The sequence below is a fragment of the Salminus brasiliensis genome, chromosome 3 (assembly GCF_030463535.1).
Source record: "Salminus brasiliensis chromosome 3, fSalBra1.hap2, whole genome shotgun sequence".
Taxonomy (NCBI): Eukaryota; Metazoa; Chordata; class Actinopteri; order Characiformes; family Bryconidae; genus Salminus; species Salminus brasiliensis.
Genome location: NC_132880.1, coordinates 26942353 through 26958606, shown reverse-complemented (window position 1 = coordinate 26958606; position 16254 = coordinate 26942353). Strand labels below are relative to the sequence as shown.

At 37.4% G+C, this 16254-nt stretch overlaps 1 protein-coding gene across 1 annotated transcript; it reads right to left on the bottom strand.

Moving 5' to 3' along the window:
- Positions 1 to 1987: 1987 nt before the first annotated feature.
- Positions 1988 to 13610, bottom strand: LOC140551326 (cytosolic phospholipase A2 gamma-like). The gene is made up of 13 exons (XM_072674731.1): positions 13539 to 13610; positions 13201 to 13309; positions 12209 to 12351; positions 9586 to 9787; positions 8247 to 8352; positions 8025 to 8165; positions 6119 to 6196; positions 5709 to 5855; positions 5426 to 5566; positions 4822 to 4908; positions 3598 to 3752; positions 2498 to 2663; positions 1988 to 2404 (listed from the first exon to the last, which is right to left on the bottom strand). Exons 1-13 carry the CDS (start codon positions 13562 to 13564, stop codon positions 2241 to 2243), a joined length of 1665 nt encoding a protein of 554 aa, XP_072530832.1. The 5' UTR covers positions 13565 to 13610; the 3' UTR covers positions 1988 to 2240.
- Between the last annotated feature and the right edge of the window lie 2644 nt (positions 13611 to 16254).

Below are 16254 nucleotides of genomic sequence, written 5' to 3'. Positions count from 1 at the left end.
TTTAATCTGTTAAATGTGCAAAATCAAAAAAATCTACACAAAGTGAAAACAAAACACAAGAGCTAGGTTGCACACTCTTTGCAAAAGGCCTCAGTGGCCTTCATCTGAGGGCTGCAAAGCCTCACAGACATCCACCATTGCTTCAGCTTACTCTATATAAGCTGACCCCTAATGTCTCCTACACAGCTCTTTAAAGCCATATTTTAGACGGGTAAAAAATAGTTTTAAACTGTAGTGTGGGAGTATTTATGTGTTGGATTGCTGTGAATATTTCTTTGTTGTGGGGTGTTTTTTTCTTTTTCCCCCCTCTCTCTCTTCCCGAATTCTGACAACAACAGTGTATATGAACACATATATGTAAATGCTTACCTTGTCAGGAAAATCTTGAGAACCACTGAGCAATCTGGATATCACCCCGGCTATTTTTCCAGCTCCAAAAAACATGTAGTCCATATTTACTGGAATAACAATGACCTTCCAGTGTAAATGACTGAATGAACTAAATCCCCTGCAATAATAAACAGAAGCAGTGTAGAGACAAAAGCCTCACTCTTTCAGGAGTAATAGCCTCCAAATAGCTCCAAATAGCCACCTGATGTTGCACCTTATGTGGAGGGGCATTGTGTATGGTGAGTTGGTCAAGCTTGGTGTGAAGAGAAGTTAAACATAAAATAGATACTGAGACTGACAAACATGATGTCTGATGTTTAGCAAAAAGTTAAAGTTGTTACTAAAACTGAAAGCCAATATTATTGACAAGTGTGAGCAAGAATAAAAGTTCACAATCTTTACATCTTTGCTTTCACAAGCATTTCAGTACAACAAGTGTTTTCCCTTTTAAGGGTGAAGGAGGTTTTGTATTTGATATTATTTGTTTGAACTACTATCCTCCTTTGTCTTTTTTCAACCATCTCTTGTGATGGTTTTTCCACCTCTTTTCCCACTTTCACGGTAGTGCAGTTGTAAAGCACAGTCCTGTTCATGCAGCTTTCTAACAGTTAAACACAAAGCATTCCTCTTTTCATTATTATGCTTTTACGTAGCTGATTTCTCATTTGTAATACAAATTAATTGTCTAATACATAAATCATGAATAAATAAAATAAACCAAGAGCCATGCGCTTAGATCTGCCACCCCTCATCCTGTAATACTATCTAAAGGTAGATACTGTACTCACTACATGTAACTATGGTAGGAGCTAAATGTAGGTCCTGTCATTTAGGCTTGTTGGAGACTTCTTTATGTATCTTCTGCTCTGCTCTTGGGTTGAACTTGCTAGGATGGTCATGTTAGCAGTTGTTTCACTGTAAATTATTGTGGAACAGCTGATTTCGTATTGCTCTAAGATCTTTTTAAACACCTATCTCAGACTCATCTGCATCTACATCCTTCTGTCTGAGAGAGCTCTTTTGATTTTCTCATGCTGTTCAGAATTGTAATCATATTCCATTTTCCATGTTGTAATAATCATGTTCAATGACCAATAAAGACAAACATGCACAATGTTTATTGGAAAAAGCAACTGCAACAAATGGTGCAGTAATTGAAACAATTTTAATAATATGAGCAATGCAAAAAAAGTAAGTTGAAAATTTAGTTGGAAATCATTATTTTGTAAGATTACATTTTAACTGACAAAAATAAATGATAACTCAGTATTAATACGCCACTGTGCATTGTTACAATTCCAATGGATCTTGTTTATATCAATGACACCATTTGCATTTATGTTAATGAAATTAAAGAATAACAAAGAATAATATTTTGATGTGAACTGAACCATGTCACAATACTTCATAATATAAACACATACATATAAACATTACATTAGATTACATTACAAAAGGTTCATACAGACATCTTGAGTTTACTTCTGCTTGTTAATTATTACTGATTTCTAATAAGAATTACATTACACAGCAGAAAAACATGGATCAATATAGAACCTAAAATATACAACAACATTAAACAGCTTTTCTGGGATAAAAGACAAACAATTTAAACACAAACCCACGATTATACTGAGCTTATAGAACATGTAACATCACACATCTTATTGTGGTTTTTAATTGCAAAGAAAAATAAGTTTCACTTGATCCTTAAAGCATTGATTATTGTTCTGACTCTGAAGTTAACAACTATGCAGACAGATATTATTTCACTTTCACACAGTCTTGTGTGATTGTGATTTTCAGCACATTTGTACACAAGTGCTTTAGTTGTACTCCACATATCAGGTTTATTTCAACCTTTTGTGTTCAGTGATGTATTTAATCTCCTCCAGAAGTTTCTCTTTGGTGTTTCTGACGTTCATACCAGCTTTCTCCAGGAGATCTTTGATCATACTGGCACTGTAGTTCAGTTGAAAAGTGCCATATCTGGCCTTCCACTTTTGAACTTCACCTGAGAAAAACAAACAGTTAGTATTTTTACTACAAAATAATCATGGTTAAAAATTACATTCAGGAATATTTGTATTCAGTATGTTGGAGTTACCTTTGCAGTTAACACAGTTGAAAAGAGGAATATGAATCACAGTTGGAGCTTTGGGGTTGTCTTTAAACACATAGATGTCCTGTGGTTTCATATCTTCAGGGGGTTGAACAACTTTAGGGAAAGGAATCTGTAGCGTTTTACACCTTTCAGCAGTTTTAACCACCGTCTGTAAAAAAAAACAATTATTTATTTTAAAAAGCTCCTATAAATATATTTGTGTGCATGTGTCTGTATACTTAAGAACATGTTGACTTTCCTGATAAACCCATGTAAAACCATATGTGATTTTTGTAAAGTATACTGCTATGTAATTACATTTTACCAATTAGAAAACATATGAAACCATAAAAAACAAACATCTTCATAAGAAGTAACCCACCTGGTAATAACTCCTCAAAGCACTGTCAAATTCCCCTTAACATGTCTCCTCAAATACATGTGAAGCAGGGCATTCAACAGCCTCAGAGGTAAGCAATGGGTTTCCAGCTCCACCACACCAGCTAACAAACACCTGCTTTCCACCACCTTTTCTTTGTCTCTGTGATGAAGATGGGACTATGCTAATGTGATACGTATCATATCACCTGTTGTCTCTTTTTTTTCAAGGAACAGTAACTCGTTTTCTTTCCTATGTCTTAATAACCACTGGGTTACATATGTCCACCAAAGTCAAAAATGGACATGTAATACAGTTTTAAACACCCCATACAGTTTGCCATACCTGTTTCAGTCCTGACTTACTTATTGAGGACTGCGAAGTAACAACAGAAGCAAACTGGCCACCTTCTCCCAAAAGTGTATAATTCACACTTGGATTAAACATAGAGTATTAGAGCCAGAAATAATGTGCTTAATATTGATGCCCTTTGAATATCAACATTGTTTAGTGTTAGTGTAAGGGTAAAACTATTGTTTTAAAAGAGACCACTACTGTAGTGTGTACTGTAAGGGAGTTGCACATAATTAAGAGTGCTATAACAGATCATACTTTGGACATTGATATAAACTTGAACTTGCTATAACAGATCATACTTTGGACATTGATATAAACTTGAAGGAATCATACATGTTACATAAGAGACTGTGTGTGTGTGTGTTACCTCAAAGGGATTCCCTGCACTGAAGTCAAAGGAAATGATGAGGTCAATGTCTCGTTCTTTTCTCAGCACTGAGACATAAGGTGAATTGTTTAACAGTCCAGCATCCTCGTACTCTCTCTTAGCTGCGTTGAGGACACTGGGGTCAACGCCTTCCACTGATGAAACAATCAAACAGTAATACTTTATAAATCAGTCTATCACACTACTCAATTCATATTTTTCTACTTCTGAACTGACATGCAAAAATGATCAGTTTTCATGAAAGTTATCATATCATTATTATAATAAAAGCTCCAAACCATGGTGTCTCCCTCCAAAATTGTTAGACCATTTGGCTTATTTAGCATACGACCAAGCAAAGCAACAAGAGCTGCAACAGCTCCTACTGTTTGACAAAAGACGTAACCAACTTAAAGGGGTTTTCATTAACAGCCATCATAGACAAAACTAACTGGTCTAGACATTAAGCAGACAGAACTTGAGTTCATCAGAGTTAGAACAGAGGTGGTGTTTTAATATTGACATCACATCTTTCACAAGAGGAGCTTAGGAAAAAGGAGGCATTTTCAAATGTATTCACTCAACCATCCAAATCATTGAATTCAGGTGTTCAGGCAGCAGATGTATAAAACCAAGCACCTAGCATGCAGATTGCTTCTACAAACAACTGTGAAAGAATAGGTCGCTTTCAGGAGCTCAGTGAATTCCAGAAAGGTACTGTGTTACAACATGACTGCGCACCAGTGCACAAAGCAAGGTCCATAAAGACATGGATGAGCGAATTTGGTATAGAAGAACTTGACAGGCCTGCACAGAGTCCTGACCTTAACCTGATAGAACACCTTTGGGATACATTAGAGCGGAGACTGCATGCCAGGCCTTTTAGTGCAACATCAGTGTCTGACCTCACAAATGTGCTTCTGAAAAAATGGTGAACAGTTTCCATAAACACACACCTAAACCTTGTGGAAGGCCTTCCCAAAAGAGTTGAAGCTGTTCTGGCTGGCCCAACATCAAATTTAACCCAATGGATTAAGAATGTGATGACACTAAAGTTCATATGAGTGCAAAGGCAGGCAGGCAAATACTTTTGGCAATATAGTGTATGTTGTTCTTCTACTTCTGGTTGTTCAGTCCAGCTCCGCTTAATCCAAGGTACATCTGTGTACTGAAACATTTACCATTTTTATCAAGTTCTAAAAGAGACGTACAGCAATTTCTCACCTTTCATTCTGTAGACATGGTTGTAAGTCGTTCCCCAGATCCAGTTACAGGCTATCTCTATGGATCTAACAATGCCAATCCAAATTTCTGACAAAATAAGTTTACATGAAAATAAAGCAAAAATATGGCTAATATGTAACCCAGTAGTCCCTATTATATTCTTAAGTCATATCAAATCATTAAAGAACTTTTTAAGGTAAGCAGCACTGTTACTGTAATGTAAATACTATAAATGCTCACAACTGTTTTACCAAACATAACATCACAGTTACATGTACTTGTTTCAGAGTACAGAGCTGATAGTAACCAAAAGGCTTTCTTTTTGTACCATTGCAAGGTGAACAAGCAAACAAACACAAACCAACATCATAAAACACAAACCATGCAAAATGCTTTCATATATTGTAGTTTATTTTATTTGTAGTTAATTTTAGTTTAATTTAATTGGATGTTCTCTCTGTTTTCACACAGTTTGTCCTTAAGCCACTTCAACAAAATGAATCTAATTTAAGAAAAGTGTACAGCTAAGACTAAGTAATTTTTTTTATAATTAATTAAGCATTAAAGTTAAAGGTGCATTTTTTGTGAAGGGAATTCTACTTACTGTCCCAAATATCCTGCTCTCCAAATCGGTCAAAGAAAGATTTGCATATTTGCAGAGTGTCCTCTTGTACGTCTTTCTTGGACAATACCTCTTTGGTCATCAGGTGTAGAGTAGGATTTATCAGGTGTTTTCTTTCATCATCTAAAAAAAGAGATTTTAGAAAAAATGCATATGTGTCTTTTTAAAAGCTCATCAATCACAACTATTATAGAAAAGCAGGCAGTGTTAGTTAAAGTTAAAACACACGTATCTAAGTGATTGCGATTTATGTGGCGGACACAACCTTTCAGTAAGTCTTTTAAGATGTCACAGTATTTTGAAGGATCCTCCCCACTGAGGACACTAAGATTCAGTTCCAGCAGTGTAATGATCACCTCACAACCATTCTTTACATCAGACGATTGTGATTGATGACCTTCTTCAATGCTTTCTTTTCTTTGTTCTAATTAAAAACCATTAAAGAGACATAAAGACATATAAAAAATAAAATCAATCATAAAATCAAAGCTCAAACCATTTACTACAAACCTAACTATATACGAGAACAACTCTTTTATTGTCTGCTGTTGTAAAAGATACGAGTGGTTATTGTCATTAAATCAGTTTGATTAGCTGTTTTTTTATTCAGTAATTAAATATTTGTAATCAGTTGAGGAGGACAAAACATAAGGAACTTGTTAGAAATGCTCCTACCTTTGCTCAGGTGTAGAAGTGCATCAAAGATGTACTTCAAGATCTCTTCCATATCTGCTAATGCACTGCCACATAGGCCTGAATGAATTCCAAAGAAATAAAAAGAAACAAACAGTAAGATAACAAGAGTGAGAACTAGATGAAAATGGATTTAAGTGTGTTTTGACCATTCATGCCTAATTAGCCCACACCTTCGAGCAGACACGCGTTTCGTCAATTCAGTCATATTGAAATGTCTCCCTCAGAAGGGAGTCCATGCACAAGGGCTGGGCTCCACCTCTTACCTGAGGTTCAACTCTAAGCACACAGGTGCAGTTGATCACTGGACATTTTAGGACTCCACTTAAGCTCCCCTATTCTGTGTGCTGGTGTGGAGTCTCCATGACTCTACCATTGCTTTAAGTGGCTGTGACACTACCCAATCTTGCACTTGTGATACTTTTTGGCTTACTTGGTTTTTGACACTCTGCTTGTTTTTGCTACTGGAGTATGGATTTGCCTTTGATGTACCTGCCTGCCTGTGTTTTGACCCCTGCATGTCCTGACTATGAGTATTATCTTAGCCCTAATAAAGTCCTTATGCACATGCAGCCTGCCTCAACCATTCCACATCTCTGCTGGCTTGGTGGAACATGACCAACATCATCAATTGCACCTTGCAAATTTACCCCAGTCTTACACAATCCCAACTCTCTACTCAACAATTCATGACTAAACTTCACTACATGGAAACAGGAGGGGATACCACAATTTCACCATGTTTTCAAGGACTGCTCCTTTTTTATTTGATGATCTGATCTAGAATTTCAGTATAAGGGGAGACCAACATCTACAATGTTCTGGAAAGATTAATCCCGAGTTTGTTAACACATCTCCACATCTTAGCACACATTAAAACACCTACATCACCTCTTCACTTCCTGATTCCATGGAATCACTATGGTGTGCATACCAGCACAGTAACAGTCATAGATGGTGCCATTGTAGCAGAGGCGGTTTTGTGCTTTCATCCCTATTCATTTAATTGCTCTCATGCTAAGACACACACAGTTTGTCACAGTTTGGTGTGGCTGGTTAACACACTTTTGTGATATGTTTTTTAAACGACTACAAGGTTGTTGCATGGTTATTGTTGTTAAATTGCAAACTCATAGCGTGGGTCATTTACAGCTTCTGCTCTTTGTTAGTAGCATACTGACTTATCTCTTGGTTGTAGCTTCCTTGGGCCACTGTGAATACAGCCTCAGTAGGCTGACTCATTTCATCCTGTCCATGTTATGTGTTTTTTGAAGAATTATATTCTCTTGGTCTCTGGGTTTGTGAAAATAACAAATTGGTTCGAATCGTGGTTTGCGGCACCCTTTAGGTGCTTCTGACCAAACAAGGTGGGTGTGAAAGCCCCCTGAGGCCTGTCCACAGGTATCTAGGTGTTTTTGCAATTGTAATTATTCTCCAGCAGTGTTTATGAAACACAGTGCACACAGAACACAGACATTTTTGTTTTTACAGACAGTGCACACAGAATACAGACATTTTTGATCATGCCAGCCCAGCAGGGGGTGCAAATACCTCAAAGTGATTCAAATTCCTCAAGTAGCATAATGGCCTAAATAGACTTAAATACAAAGTAAAGATAAGTCTACCGTGAGGTTTTTGTTTACATTGTCATTCACTCATTGCTATTTACCTCTGAGCAGGCAGAGAATAGTTTTTGTAGTTTTTTGCAAATAAGAATGCTGTACATTATGTCACAGTGTAATGAAAAGTAAACCCAGTAATAACTGTGTGGCCAAAATGCAGAAGAAAATGTTTATAAATATCCAGATACATTTGGCCTCCTCAAGATAGCACACAAATTAGGACAGTATTATTACTTTTACATTAAGCAGTGCATTAGTGATGTTACCTTGTAAGTACAGAATGTCAATCTCAGGCTGGTCTTTAGTCTTCTTTCCATTTTCAAATTGACTTCCCCAACAAGAAGAATCCACAAAGGTTCCAGAGAGAGAATAACCCGCCTCATCTGGAGTTATCTCAAACCACAGATCTACAAACATTGTATTGGCTTTATCATGCATAAACACAAATGCATACCCACTTCAAACAAATACACATGTATGAAAAGTACCTGCATTCAGTCTGTCATATTTACTGGACTTGTCAATGACCGTGTAAATAGGATACGGATCATTGGCATACTTGTTCCTCTGCTCTGTCAGGCTGTGTTCATCAATCTGTGAAATACAGAAATGCACAAATCTGTGAATGACTAAATGTGGATTGCGTGGACAAACATATTGCAAATATAATTTTAAAAGCACGTATCATATTTGTAATGGTGAAGTGTGTGGTGGAAGGGATGAGGAGAAGGAGACTTCTGCAGCAACACATACATAGAGACTCTCTAAGCGGAGTAGAAGAGATGCTTTAAAGGCATAGCTAAATTTTTAGCCTTCACTATAACTGTTCAGATAACTTAAAATAAGAATAATAGTACAGCGGCTATAACTCTGATTCACCGTCCCACACAAAGAGCTACAATTGTCTGCCTTACTGCAGACTGATGTCTGCCTTCTCTTTGGTTTTCAACTCCCTGTTTTGCTGTGTCTTACACAGTATGTGCCTTATTCACCTTATTTGCCAGTTGTAGTGCTATGTGGTGCTCCACAACACTCAGATCTTTTTGTATTTTGTGATTGCATTTCAAACCTCCTACAAACGTGGTTTAGATCTGATTAGCAAAAATCAGATTGCATATGGTTTTTGATTGTCTTTCAAAACTCAATCTAAAAACAATCTAAATATGCCAAAAAGTTGGGCTAGCAGTCTGAACATAGCCATAGGCACCTTACAGACTCTTGAACTCCCCTCACAATACTCACACTCTTAAGCACGTCACTCCACACAGACACACACTAAGCAAACCACACAAAACAACATGGGATATGGAGTATTACAATCGGATGGTGTTTTAGCAACTACAACAACCTGGGATACTATAGAACCCTGAGCAACACCAAATCAACCACTAAACAGTGCCAAAGCAATCATCAAGCAACCACCTGGAATAGTATAGATAGATAGTAATATTAGGTACAACATGGTCCTTGTAATAAGCACTCTCAAAAACAGACTGATTGCCCAGAAGTGGATCCAAACTCCTAATCTCCAGGTTTTGAAAGCCAGTGCCAAACTGGTATTTTTTGTTGAAGGAAAAAACAACAACAAACCAAGCGACAACATGAGACATCATGGGACACCAGAGCAAAAATGGAAACAAATAGGGGAATATTGGATAGCTATAATACCAATCAAAAGTGGATGCACCTGGGTGAATGTATGTGATAAATATGAAACACAGGTTTAGGTTATGTATAAGTGACAATTTAGTCATGATTCATTTTTTTAAACTGTGATTTTTCTGTGATTTGTATGACTGGAAGCAAACATTTGATGCAAATATTTACCTCTTTTACCATGTTGGCTACAATCATTACTGCCCATAAATCTGTCACAGAGAAGTTGTCTTTAGCAAAGAAGTATTTCACCAGTTTCTGAGCCATCTCTTGCCAAGAGACTTTGCTATAAGTAAGCCTTTGTTCAATGTCATCTTGTATAGCCTTCAGTTTGGTGGACCAGTCTGACTCTTTATATAGGGATGACATGCACCTTCAGAGAACAGATGAAAAGACAAAAAACATGCATAGAAAAGTGAAGTCTTTCAAAACACTTTGATAAAAACATGGTCACTCTTTACACACTTACATGCTCACAATACACACTGTTAAAGAAAAGGTATATATATATATATATATATATATATATATATATATATATATATATCAACAACAGCAGTTTTCCATGGCTCACTGGCATGGACTGGTACTAATAGGCCTGCAGTTTTCTTTTGACTGGGCCTGGTAAGTTGGCACACAGGGCAAGAGAGCACATACACTATATTTCCAAAAGTAATGTCACCCATCGAAATACTTGAATTCAGGTGTTCCAATCAATTCCATGGCCACAGGTGTATAAAAAAAGCATCTATGCATGCAGACTGCTTTTACAAACATTTGTGAAAGAATGGGCCGCTCTCAGTGGCTCAGTGAATACCAGTGTGGTACCATGATAGGATGCCACCTGTGCAACAAGTCCAGTCATGAAATTTCCTCGCTACTAAATATTCCACAGTCAACTGTCAGTGGTATTATAACAAAGTGGAAGTGATTGGGAACAACAGCAACTATCCGCAAAGAGGTAGGCCAAAAGAAATGTAGATGCAGTCTGGCTTAGATCTATGTGATTCCCAAGTGACCAGTGGTTGAACATGATTTTTCAGTAGGAAGCCTCTAATAGATTCTGTTACGTAAAGCTTCAGCTCTCTCAATGGATGCAGACTGCAGCTAAAACTACTATCTCAATAATACAGGATTTCCTCATGAACAACAAACAAGGTTTCCCAGTCATCCTCAGAATCATTTACATTCACATTTAAGTCTTTTAGCAGATGGTCTTATCCAGAGCGACTTACAAAAGTGTTTTGCTATTTACCCAAAAATAACCTCATCTAGTTTGAATAGGTTTAAAATTCAAAGATACCTCTAAGTAACACTAATAAACACAAGTCAATATGGAGACCATAGTACTCTACTATTCGCCCATGTATTCTCGGAAGAGGTGGCATTTAAAGACAGTCTGCATTTAAAGACAGCGAGCGACTCTGCCATTAAGACACCCAGGGGAAGTTCGTTCCACCACTTTGGTGCCGGGACAGAAAAAAGCCTGGAAAAGCCTGTCTTGCGAGTGAAGCCGAGGGATGGCGAGTGAAGCCGAGCTGTACTTGAAGGGCTCGAAGGGCTCTTGGTGCTGATTGGCTTTTGGCCATTGCCATCAAGTACTGAGGGGCTGGTCTGTTCTTGGCTTTGTAGACCAGCATCAAGGTTTGGAATCTACAGGCAGCTACAGGAAGCCAGTGAAGAGAACGCAGCAGTGGAGTGACATGACAGAACGTAGAAACGTTGAAGATGGCCCGTGCCGCTGCATTCTTGATAAGGGACTTAATGATGTGCAAAGGGACCAGCCAGAAGAGAGTTGTAGTAGTCAAGTCTTGAAGTGACGAGAGACTGAACGAGCACCTTGGCGGCCTCTCTAGAAAGGAAGGGTTGAATTATCTGGATGTTGCACAGGAAAAATCTGCAGGACCGAGTCAGATTTGCAACATGACCTGAGAACGATAACTGATCATCCATGACTACACCAAGGCTTCAAGCTTCTGTAGAAGGAGTGACCAGTGAGTTCTCAAAGGAAAGGGCAAGATCGTTTTGAAGTCCAGTTTGGAAAGTACCCTGAGAAATTAGCTATTGCAGAATAACTGCCAAATTCAGGTCATTCCACTGAAGTCTCCATATACATGTTCCTTGTTGGTCACCTATACCAACGGGCTAGGCTTCGAGATCCAGGCCTGCTATGATGGCATGCTCTGAAAGCAGGTCAGTTGGGGACCATGAATGATTATGAATGATTCTGATTTCAAAATCTTGAAGTCCATGGCACAATATTGCTAGTCATCTAGTGGGTTTCGGCTGAGACATAATAGTATATGCCACAATCACTTCCCTTCCAGTCTCATCCTGCTGCATAAGTGCCACCCTTGTTCCGTGTCACATGTATCAGTATGAAGGTAAAATATATGCTTAAAATCAGGGATTAAATGCAACAGTGGTTCAGCTTGCTATCTGCATAACTGCTTAAGGATCTCCTTTAGTACCATTACTATCACTATCACTAATTATCACTAATTAAATTCTAACCCAAATGACAAAACACTGGATGTTCGGGTTTACATTGCTGCAACAAATGAAGTGAAGCTTCTTGATGTGCTACTGTATTATACATAGCAAACAAAATAAATTGGTCCATACATCACTTTTACTTCTTCTTCATCTTCTTCTTCTTCTTACTTTTATTATTATTATTATTATTATTATTATTATTATTATTAGCAGTAGCAGTATGTGTGTATGTGTGAGTAACAAAACAGATTTAGTTTAATTAGTCCAAAATATATTATTTAAATATTCTTAGCAGTACCATGTGGATCCTGAAACTCCACTCAGGTATGTGATGCAGTCCAGCAGTCCCTCTTTTTTCAGTTGACTCAGTGATCCCAACAGTGCCACCATAGCTCTCAGACCACCACCAGAGCCCAACACTGCAATTTTAGGCACCGTGTCCTGTCATTAAAACATAAATCTTAAACATCCATACCAAACATTTTTTCTGCTGTCTTAAATACATATCATAATACTATATAATATGTAGTGAACTAAAATAGTATACCACAACACAGTGTAGTGAAGTACAATATAATAAAAAACGTATTTGTGATAAGCATGAGCTGAAAGCTTGGCAGAGGGAACTGAGAAGGAAGATTAGGGAGGGGAAAGCTGGAAGAACAGTTACAGTGGAACAATGCCAGTGAAGTTTGGAAAGGCCTCAAAACCATATCTGACCTCCAAACTCCCAGGTGATGGGGGACCAAAAGTGGGTAAATGAAATTAATCTATTTTTCAATAAATTTCCCCATCTCCCCCTACACAGACACCCCTACTGAATCCCCACTCAGTGACACTACCACCATACTGCCCCCCCCCCTCTCTTACAGCTTTAAGCTCACAGCCACCCCCACTGGCTCATCTGCTGGCAGCTCTAACCTCCTACTCACACAGGGCCCACTACAGCACCCATCCCCCTGCTCCAGTCTGTCCTTTACAAAAGCCCAGGTAATAACTGAACTAAGAAAAATAAAGACAAATAAACAAATAAAGTTACAGGTCCAGATGGCATCAGTGCCAGGCTCCTCAAGTCCTGTGTAGATCAGTTGTGAAGAGTAGTTCAACGTTAGCCTAAAACTGGGAGGAGTACCACAGCTGTGGAAAACATCTTGTGTGGTACCTGTGCTGAAAATAGCTACAGACCAGTGGCACTGACTTATCATCTAATGACTTTACTGGAGAGGCTGGTCCTTAACCACCAAATGATTAACCTATCTTATCTTATATTTAAAAATAATTGGTGAATACCTCACTGCAGGATATACCATGCTGCTTCAGGCATTGTAGAACCTTCTCTTTCCTTTTGGTCACATGCTGCCTCTCAGCGTCATTCAGAGTATGGCCAACTCTCACCTCACTGTTACACACATTGCACAAGAAGGTTTTGACCATGTAATAAATTCATTTATAGTATCTGCATAAAATGACACTCATACATTTCACTGGTAGTTTTTCTGACTCACTCATTTGTGTATACTGAAGTAAGTAAGCCAAATGGTAATGAGGTTGAACATTGCTATAATCAATATGCATAAGTAGAGAGATGCACAAATGCATTACAAACTTAAAGAAAATGCTAGAAATACCTTCCAGATGCACTGAACTGGTCCATCTAGGAAAAATGGGGTGAAAAGGGCAAATTTGAGAAGCATTCTGTTCTGTTGAATAGTTGTTATTCAATATTGTTGACATTTTATTTGCTACAACATATTAAATTAGCGCTACCATATAGGGGAGCAATGTTGTCACACAGAAAATGTGTATTCTGTGTTCAAATAGTGACTGACATCTACTCAGAGCAAAGACAACAACAGAATCAACATATCAAGTACTTGGCAGAGCAGAATTATTTTATCTTGTAGTCTCTTAAATGATGATTCAAGAGTATCAATAACTGTGTGTGTGTGTGTGGGGGGGGGGGGGGGGGTTGGGTTGGGTTACATTGTTGCCCGCTTTCCAATCCCTCATTTTAACTGCCATAATGTTAAACTATTTGTAAATTCAAATATAAAACTAAGAATATAAAAATTGATTGGAACACCTGAATTCAATCATTTGGATGGGTAAGTAAATACTTACAATATAGTACAATACAGGCAATATAGTGTATGTGTGGCGTTTCTTCTTTTCAAAAACATAATAGAAACTAGAGGCTTATTATTCCTCAAGAAGGTTTTGACATGAGAACGATTTGCTTTTGCCCATTCCCAAATTATCTCTCTAGACATGGTGATTCCAAATACCATAACTTTGTAACTGGATGTAAAGTTGTTTTGTGGACATTATTCAGGATCCTGTTTTTAAATATTATGTTAAAATAATCAATAGGTTCATATATTTTATATATTGTAACAACAACTTTAAAGGTTAACATCTACAAATGTGAATGTGGAGACTTAAAAAAGTGTCTCCAAAGAAAGAAAAAAAAGTGAAAAACAAACGACGTACCTTCATACATCTTCTGATTATTGATTCAGTGATGCTTAAAGTTCCACAATGTTTAGCATCATTCTATCATTCTATGTGCTGTTAGGGATTGTAAGTGACTACAGCTGGTAGCTTCACTGTGCCCATATTAAAAGGATTTGTTTGACAGCAATAATTAGATTGACCAACACACAGGAAAAGTCATGTCTAAATGGGCAATTACAAGATCATCAAACTGATTAAATAACAGTGTAAATAAGTGTTATTGGGAGGTATAAAGATAAAAAAATACTCTTTGACAAACAATCTACTAACTGAAAAGTACATTTATATTACACCCCTGTGCTGTGAGCACTCTAGGTTATATTATTATTTATTAGTAATTATTTATATTACTTATAAACAATAATTTAGTTCATTTTAATTTAATATACTTCCTAAATTAAAGTACTTACTACTTCCTAATATTTCTACCAAATGTAACTTGCATACACACATACACCCACACATTTTACAGTATATCTATGCTATGTGAATAATATATTATCAACACATTTACATCATGTAAGTAAAAATATATTTACTTAATGTAAGTAAAACCAACATATCTACATGTTACATATTAACAGTACATCTAATTAATTTAGGCTATTCCAAAAATAACATGTGTTACCAAAAGAGCTTAATGAAAAGTACATACCTTCCCTTTTTATGTTGAAGTCTACAAGCAGACTTTGTGGGGGCTTTAAAGTCACTGTAAATTTATAGTAAGTGCATTTGTGGGTGTGTATGATCCTACAAGTACGTTTTTGGCTGAAGACTGAGACTTCCTAAGAAGTATGAAAACCTGCCAAAACCTCCCTAAGAAGTTCCAAAGAAGGGGTGGAACAAAAAACAATACCAGAGAAAAAGGATACTTCAATAACATTAGGTTTTACCCTTCCAGAGCAGAATGCATAATTTAAGGACAATTTGCTGCAAGACAATTCATCTTAACTTAATATTAAGTAAACCTTTTGAATTTCTTCCTGACCTTACTAGCACTCTTGTAGCTGAATGCAAACAAATCTTAACACCAATGCTCCAAAATGTAGTTGAAAGCCTTTCCTGGACAATAGAGCCAGTTACCCCAACCACAAAAGGACAAACTCTTTTTTAATACCCTTGATTTAAAAAAACAATAAATGAGCAGGTGTCCCTATACTTTTGTCCATTTAGTATATTTTCACTGTCTTTGTGACATACTGTTGAATTACATCAAAAGAAGACAATGCTGAATTTTCTACAGATATATCAGCACAATCCAAATGACTAAAAACATGCCTAGAAATAAAAGATAATTTAATATAATGCACAGAAATGCACAGAAATGATCCAGAACAAAGGAAATAACCCCAACACAGAAATTAACTAACACAGCAACTAAAACAACCAAACAAATGACCTAGAACTACAACAACAGCATAACCCAAAAACACAGATACTATCCCAGTTGCTATACAAACTCAAATCTATTCAAAATGGGAAATATGTAAGGCCTTATGGTTTATCCGGCCATCCACTTCCCCGGCTGGGGACGGCTTCTACTTCGTGGGGAAGAAGGATGGAGTGTTGAGACCCTGTATTGACTACAGAGGCCTCAATAAAAACAATTAAGGACTGCTAACCATTACTCCTCATGACCTCACCAAGCTGGATCTGCGCAGTGCCTACAACTTGGTCAGGGTCAAAGAGGGTGATGAGTAGAAGACGGCATTCATCACCCCGTCTGGGCATTTCAAGAACCTCGTCATGCCATTCGGTTTGATGATTGCGCCCACCGTCTTCCAATGGTACATCAACGAGGTCCTTTATTTAGGGAGACTTTGGAAAGGT

Bases quoted from the DNA above. Each gene is read 5' to 3' on its own strand.
- LOC140551326 (XM_072674731.1), bottom strand. From the start codon at position 13,564: ATGGACCAGTTCAGTGCATCTGGAAG. The intron at 13,310-13,538 runs GTATTTCTAGCA...TGTGTGTAACAG, and splicing joins CAGTTCAGTGCATCTGGAAG to TGAGGTGAGAGTTGGCCATA. The intron at 9,788-12,208 runs GTACTGCTAAGA...TGTTCTCTGAAG, and splicing joins GGAGTTTCAGGATCCACATG to GTGCATGTCATCCCTATATA.